Consider the following 14,351-nt stretch of genomic DNA (forward strand, 5'->3'; position numbering starts at 1 on the left):
GCCACACTTGCTAATGTCGTTCAGGCCACCACTTTGGTTCTAACTAAAATGTCTGAACAACTGTTGCATGGAATGATATGACATTTGGTACAGATATTCATAGTACTCAGCGGATGAATCCTAATGACTTTGGGGATCCCCTGACTTTTCATTGACAGCTACCAGCAGGATTAACTCTTTGGTTTTGTGTGAACTATTCTCACAACTATTGGGTTGACTGATGTGCAACTTATGATATTCCAGTTCCCTAGAATATAAATTTTAATGACCTTGGTGATACTCTGACCTTTTTATCAAGCACAATCCTCAGTTCAAAATTTCAAATTGCCCAATCATGGACAATGGATAGATTACTGAATGGGCCTACCGGGCACAAGCCCAGAGGCCCAAAGTGTCAGGGGCTTCCCAGGCCTCCACATGCAAAATGTCTCTCAAATTAACACGTACTGAACAGGAAGAGACTGAAAATGGCCACAATGAGACACAAAAAGACTACAAAGAGCAACAAAAAGACCAGGCAGAGATGCAAAGGGACTGCAAAGAAACATAAAATGACCAAAACAGATATAAAATGACCTAAAGGAAACACAAAATGTCCTTACTAAGACACACATTTATCTCAAAGAGACCAAAACAACAACAAAAAGACACTAAATGACTGCTAGGAGAAAGGAAATTACTACAAAGACACACAAAACCAGCACAAAGACTGTGTGTCTTGCACCTATGTAGGAGAGGTGGAGGGGCCCCTTTGCATATCTATGCCCAGAGGCCTGCTGTCTCATAATCCGCCCATGTGTCAAATACTTTGCTTTGCTGCACACTAATGACACTGCCATCAGTGTTCTGCTGTACTTTGTGTTTAGTAATAATAAGCAAATGTTAGCATGCTAACATGCTAAACTTAGACGGTGACCATGGTAACCATTATACCTGCTAAACATCAGCATGTTAGCAACCCTTATTGTTAGCACATTATCATTGAGCTCAAAGCACCACTGTGCCTATAAGCACAGCCTAAATAGAACTTCTAACATGGCTGCAGACTCTTGTTATAACTTGCTGTATTTCAAGCAACCATGCACCTGCAGTTGGTGCGGTGATTTGGCTCTGTGGCTTTCTGTAAGTTGTTTTATGGTGTGTTAGATCTTTTTATAGGTGTTTGCACTGTTTTGTCTGCCCCCTAAATGCTTTGATGCCAAGAAAACATTCCAAATGCTGCACAAACACCATATGGTCCAACCCCAACCCACCACAATCCTTTCCCCCCACTTGCTCTGAGAAATGGAATAACTCAGCCCTGGTGCAGTAGGGGGAATCCTTACATTTAGTAATCTATGTGAAATTGGAGAGTTCACATCCTGTGAGAAACTACAGCGAAAAAGAAAAAAAAAAAATCCACCTCACAAGCTAAACTTCTCTTGAAAAATGCATACAGTAGGTTCGGATTTACATAATAACACAACAAAGTTGGCAGCTCTGCTGTCCCCTCTCTGCCACTTCCATTCTTTTGAATAAAATGCAAGACAGAAATGGCTGTTAACGCTTTGTTTCTAGTGTATTCTTATCTGGCCTTGGGGACAAAAATCTACTTTTAAAATCAAGGTGGGAGGAAAATCTGGGGTGGCAAATCTCAAGATGAGCGAGAAACCAGCTCAATGCACATTACTTCTCTATTAACAGTTGTCATAGCTTGATTCAGAGATGTCATCATTAGATATATGATGCAGACACTGGTACCTTACTATATATGGGCTGTGGTCATGCTCTGAACATTCCCAGGTTATTACTGACTTGATGCTCACATCCTTATAAGACCCAGACTGACTCTCCTGAGTGATGACTGGCTGTTACTAGATAAGTGAGGCATTAACGCTAAAATTAATCACAATGGCAGCACATGCAGTTAAAACGTGCGTGGCCACATTATGGGGAGACATCTCAACCTTAGAGAAATGTGTATGATTTAGAAAGACAGGATTTTTACCCATTTTTATCATTCTCGCCGGTGCCTTATCTTAATCTCTGTAAAGGACAAGAACCGAAAGGGAAATGTGATAGATACGGGATGAAGCTGCTGCACAGACCACATGTTTGTTTGTTTGTTTCTGTGACAGTATTGCATGCTGATGTCATCTAAAAACCCCATGACAGGCATCAGATAAACTGCTACCAAGATAGATATTCTTCTGAGTTTTCGCTCCTGGTGTTGAAATCGCCCCTATTCATCCTCTCCAGGAGCTCCAGCCTATAAATAGGACAGCATCTGCCAGTTGTGTGGTCAAGCAGTATATCCAGCCAGCCTTGAGCTGTCATCTTTAAACGATAAGAGCGTGGGTGGACTGAATAGTTGAGTGTTTCTGTGTGCATTGTGTCTATGTGACATAGTCGTTAATATAGGTTCCACAAGTGCAAGGACAAAGGGAGCCAAATAAGGACAAACATGACGCTGCAACTCCTCCTTTCACTAGGCAGGCAAATTTTCCTCATCACCTCACTCCTATCTTGTCCTGCTCTTCTTTTGTCCACTCATGTTTATTCAGGTCTTGATCATAATTCTCTTCTTTTTCTCCAGTTTTTCTCCTGCTGGTCCTCATGGGTATTTTTATCCTCATTGCTCTTCTCACCCTTAATCTCCCTCCCTTCCTCTTTGCTACAGCCACCTCTATCATCTCATCCCCATTCCTCTCACTCACCTCCCCCTCCCTTCCCTGTTTATGCCCACCCTCCCTTCCTTCTCCACCACGCGATGGCAAGGTCCTGACTGCCACTCTCAGTGGGATGGCAGCGAACAAAAGAGCAAAGCAAAAGGTCAACTTATCCCGGTTGTCACTCAGCACTCGCCACCCTGCCTCGCGTGTAGTGCAACAGTCCGGGGCCACCCATTGATCCTCACGTCAACGACTGCACATTACTCCCAACTCTCTCCAGAAACTGAATGCCCCCTAATCACCCACTTATGCGAATATTTGATTAAGAGGAGCCTAACCGTAAACAGTAATTAAGCATGTTAAAGGATACCCAATCAAGGCTAACAAAAGGCAGTTCAAGCGGAGGAAATACGCTCTGAATAATTTTCCATGAGCAATAACAAGCTCTGCAGTTACAAATTCTATTCACATCTTTCATGTTTTCTTTAAGAGCATCAACAACTTCTGTATGTCCCTTTAGGCTTCTGTACAGGCATGACACTGGGCTGTATTATCATCTGGGGGATTGTCAAAATAAAACAACTTTAAGATAATTAGCATTCAGAGTTCAGTGTGTAGAACCTCCACCGAGTGTCGTTTTAAACACACCATCTCTGACTGCGCTGCTAAAGTAATCAGAATCCTGCACGCATGGCAAATGATTTGCTGGCAAGTCTGTTTAATTACTACACTTTTGCATCTCAAGCAACAGCGACGGGTAAATAAGCCACGCCACGTGTGTGTGTAATAATTCCTCCTTTATCTTATCTCTGCGGCAGCAACCTGGAATATCTTCTCTGTGTACTTCAGGTTTATTTAAAGAGCCTGAATGCCACTCTGCATCATGTGAGCCTCATTTGGAGGATTTAAGTTTACAAAAGCAAAGTGAATTAGAGTAGCAGATATCTGTGTCATTGTTGAGAAACACAGCTAAATGGCAGGGGATAATTATGGCAAAAGGCAGGACATATTATCATCTTTCTGTGCCTGTCAGGGGCACTATGAATAGCAATGACTCATCAAGGCCTTTGTGCAACTGGGGACAAAAGTACAGGCTGGTAACTAAGTGCAGGGGACATAAACAGCCTTTGAAGGTCCCTACGAACCTATTAAAGTCTTAATGATTCATTTTAGCAGAAGAATTTTTAATCACTGTTGCAGTCAACTGCACGGGACCACCTTTCAATGGCTGAGAGAGATAACCTTGACTAAAATAATTCCACTGCTAATTTCCTATCTGGCTTGTGGAGGCGTGTGCATTCTGGCCACTTATAGGGAATCCAAATGAGGCAGACAAAAACATTTTCAAGGAAAAAAGCTGAAGGGTGATAAATGTGCATGAACAAGTCTGTGGTGCTCATCCTTCAAAGAGACATAAAACCTCGAAATATTTTTCTCTCCTGCGATTAGAGAAGTGGAGTATTGGTGCTGGAATTACATTTGATCATCTTCAGATGATTTTTTACTTCACATAACATATTATCCTGAGCTGCTGAGCTCTAACTCAATGCTTCCACCTAGCTTTTCAACCACAGAAGACACCTTGCTTTAGTACAGTGGCACTTTGCAGATGGCAACACACACAAACACACACACACACACACACACATACACACAAATAGAGCCAGTGCACTCACAGAGACATATGGAACATCATCAGTGACTGCTTCCTGAGCGACCACCCTCACTGATCAACATGTGGAGCTCACAGCCCCTCAAAAAACATGCAAGATCAAAGCAGTGGAGACTTCTATGCATGGGAGTAGCTGCTGAGTCAAGGAGACTGCCTTCCTGGCGTGACCTGCAAGCTCCAAGTAATCAAATAAAATAGCAGGGGCTATTTATTGCCGAAATAATCCAGGGGGAATTGCGCTTACCTTCCTGCACAGCCTGGAAGGGGTTGTTTGGCTCGATAAGTTTCACAGAGTGGGTGATTTTCTCGCTCTGCAGAATGTCATCGTTCAGACTCAGGTCTGAGATGGCGAGTTGGAAAATCTCGTCATCTCTCACAGCGTTTTCCTCGAATATGGCACCTGTTGAATAAAACAATCACAGGTTATTCAGAGAGGAAACGGCAGGAGATGACGTGTGATTGCACAGCAGAGTTGTAGGTGGAGGAAGTAGTGAATGAGTTGTGCATTCATTGTTGGAGTACTGCTGTTGCAGACTGTGAGCTTTTTAATCTCCAGAAACGCGTCGAAGTGATGCATTATTGATTATCAGAACTGGAAATGTATCTTTTTGTGGTGTTTGTAGCCTTGAAGTTGCGCAACACGTGCGCCCGGACAAGATTTCAGCACCATGGAGAGCGACACAGCCACATCACACAAACTATTATTGATGCATAAAGCAGCCAAACTTAGAAAAGAAACGGCTGTCATGTCTACTAGATCGATGGCACCCTACCCAATAAGCATTATAGGCCTAGTGTGGGAGGCATACTGAAGCTTAACTGTCTCTCTGTCTCTCTCCCCCCTCCCCTCTTTCTTCCCCTGTTTATCAAAATGGCATCAGCTGCTTTTGGTAGACGCACATATATCACAGAAAAAGGTTTCGGGAAATGAGAAGTATAATTGGGGTACCCTAACGTTATGCGGGGCATCAGCCAATATTATCTGGATGGAGTCCCACCGCTGTATTAAGCCAGTGACTGAGCACCTGCTGCTTGCCAGACTGTTGCAGTAAACTGTGAACACCAGCAGCAGCAGCAGCAACAGCAGTGTAGGAGCACCGAGATGAAATTTGCTCACAGTGACATTGACATTTTTATCTGAGATTACAACGCCAGTCATTATAAATGGCTACGTGACGTGTGCGTAAAAAGGGGCACATGAACCAAGGCACTTACTCTGTGTGTGTGTCTGTGTGGAGTGTGTGTATGTGTGAGGGAAGATCATGTATGTATGTCAAAATGCAATGCGATGTTTGAGGAAAAAACAGATCAGAATCATTTGGACGTCGCGATGAGTTTAAAGCATCCCCCATCTGTGAATAAAAGAGCAGCTCTGGTTTGAAGTTTGGGAACAAAGAGGCTCTATGCGTTTTGCATCTCTAAAACGAAACTCCACTGACATTCCCTCTGTCTAGTTATTGACATTGCAGTCACGTTCCGGTGAAAGTTGAGGCTTGTCGGGTACAGACAAGAGGCAGCTTGGTCTAAAAAAGCCTCAGCCGTTTGGCTGTTGGACATTAATTTCGCCAAAGCTTGCACGACACGGGCCTTCTTGGTATTTTGGATGCATAATTTGCAAATTACAGGCCGGCAGTGGTGAGGGTTTAGATGTGAAGCCAGCGTGATTGATCTGCCGTCGAAAAGTGTGAGAAACGTCAGCAGAAATAGGCAGATGAATAAATAACTGCGACAAATAATGAGAAAATAGCAGTGGCAGTAAAGGTCAGAGGCACGGCCGTTTACAAAACGCCAACTTTCCAACTCGTTTGAGAGTCAAAGTGTTGCTTAAACACAGGATGCAAGCTGAATAGACTATTTATCCCGCCCTCTCTCACCAAAATCCTGTGATCAACGCAGTATGCGCTGGCTGAGCTTTATCCCCGCACGCTTTGCCTTTACACCTGTCTAACCCAAACAGCATGTTGTGCCATTGGACGCTTACCGATATGTATGATGGAGTCCGCTTTGGCCGAATTGCATTGCAATATCCACAGGGAAAGGCAGATCAGCAGCAACTCCATCTCGGGATTTCAGCGATGCGGCTCATCCAAGCTCCGCTCGGCTGTCCTATACTGTCCAAATGGAGCACCCAAAGAAAAAAAGAAAAAAGGAAAAGATGATCAAAACCCAGCGCAAAACAGAACCGCGGTCCTCCTCCTGGCGCACCAGACCCGCATCAAACCCAGCAGAAATTCAGCTTCTTCTTCTTCTATTTTTTAAAGCAACAAAAACAAGGCGACCGCAGGAAGGTGGGCTCAAAAAGACGAGGAAGAACCGACGGGGACCCGAGGTAAGACTGAAAAGACAGGTAGCCCGGTGAGAGAGACCGGCGTTACCTCTCTCACTCTCGCCTCTCTCCCTGCGCTCCGGCGTCTAAAGCATGGCAAGCAGCAAAAAATGCGGAGGAGGGACACCCCTCTAACTACACACGGAGAGACGCTCACATACACACTCCGAAAAAAAAAAAAAAAGAAACCCACACACACTCTTCAGTCCTGTCTCGATCACGTGACTGCAGAGACTTCACGACTCGGCTGCTGTCCCGACAAGCCGGGTAGAAATGATTTGGACTAGCCGGAGAAAGACGCTTGGAGAGCCGATATCTAAACACATGATTGGAAGGTATCAAAAACTCTATCAGCCTGTGTGTGTGTGCGTGTGTGTGTGTGTGCGTGTGTGTGTGTGTGTGTGTGTGTGTGAGCCTCTCTGCAAAGACCGACAAGTGCGTGACAAAAAGCTCACGCGTAAAAACCAAACGTATAGATTGGCTCCAGAGATGAAAAGTCGACGGCGGCGTAAACAGTTTACTTTTGGAGAAGTTGGCGTTATTTGTGTTTCCTCTCAGGGATGGTGTGAGGGCGCACAGCGGCTCAGAGACATTTTCAGCGTACTTCAGTGGCGACGGAGCGCAGCTGATGTGGCAGAGAAAAGGATTTACACACCATGTTCCTCGGCGAGGGCTGTGATGGATGAGAGACAGACGTGACAGAAGCCACAACGCCTGACTGAACCGGGGGAACAGTTGGATAGAGTTACCGCAGGAGCATTTTGCACAGGAGCAAACACAAAATAGCTCAGTGTTTTTTTGGGTATATAGCGGCATGAGTTGTTCGATTAATTGATTGTTGCTTCAGAAAAATTGACGCCCTCGTTTTTTTTATCGCGGGATTATGGCAGAAATTGGGGCTCATTTAAGGGATTTTTGTTTTTTGTTTTTTGTTTTTTTTGGTGCCAGTAATTCCTATTGGGTACCACATCCACGCCTCACAGTGTTTGAGCAACGCCAGGCGTGTGCAGAGCTGTGGAGAAGAGGAAGAAGTCGTGCAAGACACGGAGTTTCTCGATAGGCATAATCTTACAATTAAAGGATATTTCTCGTGGCTGCAATCAAAACGGAAATATCTCTTAATTGTTTGGTTAAGTCTGTCAGAGGCGCAGAGCACAAACTTTCAGCACCACCGGCAGCGGACAGCTCCCTCTGTAAACTGCACGAGAACAGAGGCACCTGTAGAGCAAACACTCAGCGACCACAGCCTGCTCCATACCTCCATGTTTGTTTATGTGTTACTGTATTTCCAGGGACTAATTTCAATCTTGGAAGCAAACCAAATCTGGGAACATTTTACGCACACTGCAGCCCCCTTTATTTTTCTTTCTTTCAGAGACACTAAATAAATCCACATCACTCTCATGTTAAAGCCTCACATGTTCTGTATCATGGTAATCATTTGGTTTTCATTGCAGCAGAGGAATAAGCATCCATGCCTCTAAAGTTGTTGTAAAATCACACACTACCCCTACTGGCCATCTCTGGATACTGCAGCTGTGTTTGCGCAAAAACCATCCTTTCATAACGATTTATGGAATTTCTGTGTGATTTAGATAAGAAAATTAACTAAACAGAAGCTTAAAAAGCAGTTTACAAAACACTGCTTTTGAGAACAAGCTCTACCCATAACACTGATACCTAAAAAGTGGAACAAAACAGCAGATATTTATGTCTGCTAACCCACATATCAGTGCCACACATAAAAGTAAAGGAGTGAATTATTGCCGTTTGATCCCACTTACAGTTCCCATAACACAGTAGCTCAATTTAGCTTCACTCCAAGAGGATCAAAACAGAAAGATTAACCTTGAGATTTGGGTTTTAAGCTGACAGGCATCCACAATACCATAAACAATTCATCACTTCCCAGCAGGGGAATGCATCCCATAATTTCATTGATCTATGAAGCAATATGTTTCCGAGGTTTCATCAAAAAATACTTCATTTTAAGTGACGACTTAACTGGCAATTCACACGGGCTTTAAAAAGGCATAATTCTTTATGTGTGATGCAAATCTGCCATTTCTTTTTCTCTCTCCTCGTCTGTGATACATGTGCATCTGGTCCAAAAATCTGCACAGGAATAACACATCTGACTGCCAGCTATAAGCTGCGCTGAAGCTGTCCAGTAACATTTATGTTTTATGTACCTAGGATGATGAATAATTAAAGAGAGAATAACATTTTTTGCGCTCCAAGCTACCATAAAGATAAAGAATATACTGGATGTGACGCTGATTTTAAAGTTGTACCTGTATGTGAAATACATTATGTATCAAGTAAGTGTTTCTGGTTCACAGGTGATGTGTGATTGAACAAGCCGAGGCTCCATATTGTGAGGATATGTAAGTACAAATGGTAAGTATTGCTATCTTATCCTATGTTAGCCATTACCATATATCAAACAGGCATATTGAAAATAATGTATGTCCTCTAATATTTATTCTCTGCATATAGAAAGGTATTTATGAGTTATCTGAATGAACAGCAGTGTGTTTTGTGCCCTGAGTAGGCGAGTTTCATGCATTAGAAAGTAGATTTAAAATGATAGAGGGAATACCTTTCCATGGAAAGTAGGCCATTCAATGGATAATCGCCCATTTTTGGGTTCATTATGCAGTTGGTTCATATCCGCTCTGTTTTTACTCCAAAAAACGCCCCCCTAACAATTATTCACTAACTCTAAAAATCGTCAGCATCTGTCGGTGTTTTGCTCCTTCAGCCCCAGTTGTGAAGCGCACCCTCTTGCATCTCCATGGGTGTCAACATAAGTTAGTCTCAAAAGTGCTGCAGACAGTCACCGAGACATTGGCGGGTAGGTCACGCCTGCTCTCAGCGAGGAAGGTGGAATTTCATTGTCACACAAACCTGAGTCATTAATGTTTATGGCTGTGAGCAATGAAGTGAAACGGAAAGACAGAGTTTTTCCTCCTCCTTTTTGGAACGCGGCCAGAAAGTGAATTTAGATGAAGGGGAGCTGTCACATGCCGACGTATCAGAGCCAGAAAAACCCAAACTGTTATTCATGATTAGATAAGTACCACTGCTACAGACTGACCTCTCACTAATGGCCTACTCTTCTGTGATAAACTAATTTTTCCTTTATCCAAGATAATAGCTTCTCTGATCAAAAGCCTGCAGCACAAGTCTCGGCATGATTAATTGTATATACTGTAGCGTCTTTGCGTTCTGGGTCCTCAGTTCTTTCAGATGAGTCCCATCTCTCAGTTTAATCTTACATTATTTTCCTATGCATAGCTTGGGGCAAACTGCTGCCTGTGTTTGCTGTTTACAGTACGATACACATGCCGTGCTCCTGAGTAGCTGGTCTCTGTCATCACTGATTAGTAGCACTATTAGTGCTGCTATTGTATATTCACTGAATCAGCTTTTGACTCCATGAGGAGGAATTTATTATAGTCTTCACTCAGATACATCCATTCTTACACAGTGATGGGTAATTACTTACTGTTTATTGTTTTGCCCTTACGCTGGGCAATACATTGATACTGTATCGGTATCGCGATATGAGATTAGATATCATCTTTTCCTGGTTTTAAAGGGTGCATTTCTATTATTTGCCTTCACCCACTTAGTCATTATATCCACATTAGCCATGATTATTTATCAGAAATGCCAACCCTACAATATCATCGCAATATTTGGTCAGAAATATTGTGTAATTAAATTTTTCTCCCTCTCAACTAACCCTGCGTTAGCTTGCCCTCACCCTTGCATATGGAGCTATGATTTGATATCCAGTGATGTGCTCTAAAAGAAGTCTGAGTTTAATCACTTTATTAGCCCTTAGCCAAACTAACACATCCGTGGTGTACAGAGAGAACTGGACAGGGCCGGCAGCATGCAGTCGAATGTACTGTGAGTCAACGTAATTAGACTAGTTACTGCAGCGGTTGCCTGGCATACATACAGTATGTTAATGTCACTCAGTATTACCAGTGAGGAAGGCACTGAGAGCAGCACCAGCACTCCACAACTAGATGTAAGTGAGCATATTCTCAAAGTTTCTCAGTAGAATACGGCAAGAGATGACATTGTCATATCATGAGCCGACTCAAGAGTCTGTCGGTGTGAAGTTGGCTCTGTCCATCCCACTGTGGCGCTGGATGTAGATACACGAAGCCCCCTGCACAAATTTGGAGGAGGGTTAAAATCTCAGACAAGTCGAAAACCCATTCATGTCAAGCAGAGCTGTGCGGGGAATAGCAATAAGTGTCTGCAGCACTAGAGGTGAATAAGCAAGACTCTCTCTTCCAAATACACAGCCTGAGGTAACATTATAGATTAATCATGTTATGGGAGAATAAGCACAACCTCCATCACAGAGTCTGAATTTCAATGAGTGAATTGTTGACGACCCGCATCATTATGTATTTCAACATTACGCCGTATCGAACTCAGTGAAATATGTACAAGGTGATAGAATATATAAATTATTATATATTTGGAGGAATATACCGGCGGACAGAAGCTCTGAAACTGTGGGAAATGTCGGTCTTTCTATGTCAGCCCGGAGCCAAGAACTTTGACAGCTGCCAGAGGAGAGGTTTTGTATGTTTTCCAGCCAGGGACATGACTCTGGATTCAGTCTAATTCAAGTATGCAACCTTCAAACACGGTTTCGCTCAAGTACTGCAGGCTTGTTAGTATAGCAAGACCTATTTCAGACATGACCCACAGTTTGTTAGTCTAGGAAAGACCCCGTTTCTATCAGAGCCACACCTATCATTAGAGAGGCAATCACACAGTGTGGTTTACATTCATGTCTCAGTCTCGCACAAAGAACAAATGTACAAAAAAAATATATGCATGAAATAGCCTACGGAATAGATGGGCACTATATGTATGTGGTGTGAAAAATGCAAAAGCGTTCTGGTGGGATTTATTGCATGAGCCTGACTGAAGCAAGCTGCTAATGACAACTGGGAAAAAAAGAACCCTGCTCTTCTGCTCTTTTTCCCCTGTTCTCTAACCACGTGCCTCATCATCATGTCGGAGTCCGACTGGGAGTGGATTGTAGTTACTCCTATTAAAAATAAAAGAAGAGCGCACATACCAGATGTGGTCAGTGTTTTCTGTATTTTGGCTGTCCACATTGCATTGTTAACACTGATCTGTGGGGACATCACACAGCGAACTGACGGTATGTTTACCTATCCGCCCGTCAGTCTGTCTGCAGAAACATCTCACTGCATTAAACCAAAGCCACCAGCAAGTTTAGAATCACAAAGTTCCCATTTGTTTCAATAATGGTATTCATGTGGAGAAACTGTCCATGAATTCATAATGAAATAAAAACTTGTTGTTTGAGCCAATGCAGCCTCCTTATTATCCAGCATTAGCAGAATCTGCAAAGCACTAATTTCGCCTGCAGAGATGTTTACAATTTATACGCCTAATAGCGACTGTTGAGCCATTTGTTTTGGGTGCCCTGAGCGGCGCTATTGAACCCAGTGCCTGTGTCAGCTACATTTCACTCCAGCTGTGCCTGCAAGACAGTCATTAGTGGATGAGGTTGTTTAAAGGGGAGCCACTTAGCAGAAACACGCTTAGAAATCTACCTGCAAAGAGGTACACTTTGCAAATGAGCACGAAAACAAAATCCCTTGAATTCTGATTCTTTAAGAGCAGGTCGATCGGATTCATTATTGAATTCGGTATTAGAGGAAAACTCAAAGGTAACCAGAGAGCGCACGCAGTGGCGAGACACAGAGAGGCCCTGTCTGAAATTTAAAAAGCTCGCCTGCTTATTGGCAAACATCTATTATTCCAATTATCCACATTTTGTAGCTTGAGAGCACAGAGGAAAAAATCTCAAAATTATGTCTGCAGACAAATGCTTATGAAAGCTCTCCATGTCTGTGGCCATTATGCAAAACAAAAGAATCTAAAGGCGATGTACAAATTACTGGCTGCAGTCTAGGAGCCGGGTATATAAAATATTGCTATGCAAACCCAGCGTTCTATATACTGCAGCTCACTCCACACAGTGGTGCGATTCTGGAGCAGAGCTCTATAGGTGATAGCCTATGGCTTGTGGTCGTTATCATTGTATACAAAACATAAATTATTACACAGATATATCAGAGCAGAAGGAAGGAGAGAAGCAAGACGGACAGTTTTAATCTATTTATAATGAAGTCAAGGTTGAGTTTCAGTGCTCTGGAAAGTTGGCCCTGTGTAGTGAACTAACAAAGCGTCTGTCTTCCTCTGCCATTTTCCTCTCTCCCTTTTCACTCTCCCTCATGCTGTCCCAATCTCACTCTTTTCCTTTCTTGTCCCCTCACTGCCACCTTCACAGATGTGCTTGAAAGATCTTTCTCTCTCTCTCATACTGTGCGTAAGAGGGAGAGATGACAAGAGTCTTAGTATTCAGCTCAGTCCTTGGTCTTCTTTTAACTCTATGGGGTTCCTCCCTTCCCTTTGGCCCTCAAACCTACTTTTAAGAAGTAAAAGCCTTGGGCCTAATGACAAAATCTAACACAATAAGCGTTACTGATATGAAACCAAATTGGATTTCCTTGCAGTGCCTCCAAATGTATCCAAATGTATTCCCACTCCACTTCATGTGAAGCTCTTCCTGATAGTTACCTGGGTTCCTTTGCAGAAATGTCCCCCCCGCAGCCGGTTACCACACGCAGCCAAGATTTATTAACACCCTCGTAAATCTGTCACTTCCATACTGACTCTGTGCGGGAATTTGCCTCATTTCCTTATTTAAAAGCAGATATTATTTAAAAAAAACCTCTGCAGTTATATTACTGGCTTCCATTTGGGTAATTATGCTTCAAATTTGGGGTAAGTGACAGAGTATCCTGGTGGCATCTGATTAATTAGAATGGGATTTAATAGGCCTAGCCAGGCTCTATTGGATTAATTAATTGGCAGATGATATAGTCTAGTGTTGCGGGCCTATTACGTTAACTGTCACACTGCATTTGACGACAAGGTGCCAAGCGATCCATTCAGTGACACAAACATGATTGGAGTAGGATATTATCCCGCTTAGGGAGGCCTTAGATCATTTTAAATACACGCTGCAAAGACTTAACAGTAATGACAAAGTCATGAATTGTCCGATAAATGTACATTACTTGGTGCAGCTGCCATTCAGAGTGAAACGGGGGCTCCCCTGCAGATAGGAGCGACCGCTCACTCAGAGGAGAAAAGCGCAGTACAGTAGCACCACACTCCTTTCTGTCATTTGTATACAATTATCTTCTGTGCTCTCTGAACATGTGCGTCACTGAATGAGACCGAGTAGTGGCAGGTGGAGCCATTTTGGCTGTGGTGGATTTAAAGGGGCAGTCCAGCAATTTAGTGCTGTACTTCAACAAAGTTAGGAAACTTGTAAACAGTAATTAAAAATAGTAGTCAGAATTCAAGCAGCTGATAGATCTTGACCCCAACGTTGTCTTTTAATTCTCATTTAAAACAAACCTCACGGACTGCATTTTTTCATCTGCGTAATATTGCGAAAATTAGGCCTATCCTGACCCGAAAAGATGCAGAAAAATTGGTCCACGCTTTTGTTACCTCTAGGCTGGATTACTGTAACTCGCTATTATCAGGTAGCTCTAGTAAGTCCTTAAAAACTCTCCAGCTAATTCAGAATGCAGCAGCACGTGTACTAACAGGA

At 43.1% G+C, this 14,351-nt stretch overlaps 1 protein-coding gene across 1 annotated transcript in view; it reads right to left on the reverse strand.

The window, feature by feature from the left end:
• Positions 1-6,748, reverse strand: part of grid1a (glutamate receptor, ionotropic, delta 1a) — a 326,996-nt gene extending 320,248 nt beyond the window's left edge. Inside the window, exons 1-2 of the mRNA XM_050071845.1 lie at positions 6,305-6,748; positions 4,568-4,723 (exon numbers count right to left, since the gene is read on the reverse strand). Coding sequence (XP_049927802.1) covers positions 4,568-4,723; positions 6,305-6,383 — 235 coding nt within the window. The 5' untranslated portion in view covers positions 6,384-6,748. The remainder of the gene's footprint in view (positions 1-4,567; positions 4,724-6,304) is intronic.
• Between the last annotated feature and the right edge of the window lie 7,603 nt (positions 6,749-14,351).

The sequence above is a fragment of the Epinephelus moara genome, chromosome 19, assembly GCF_006386435.1.
Source record: "Epinephelus moara isolate mb chromosome 19, YSFRI_EMoa_1.0, whole genome shotgun sequence".
Classification (NCBI taxonomy): domain Eukaryota; kingdom Metazoa; phylum Chordata; class Actinopteri; order Perciformes; family Serranidae; genus Epinephelus; species Epinephelus moara.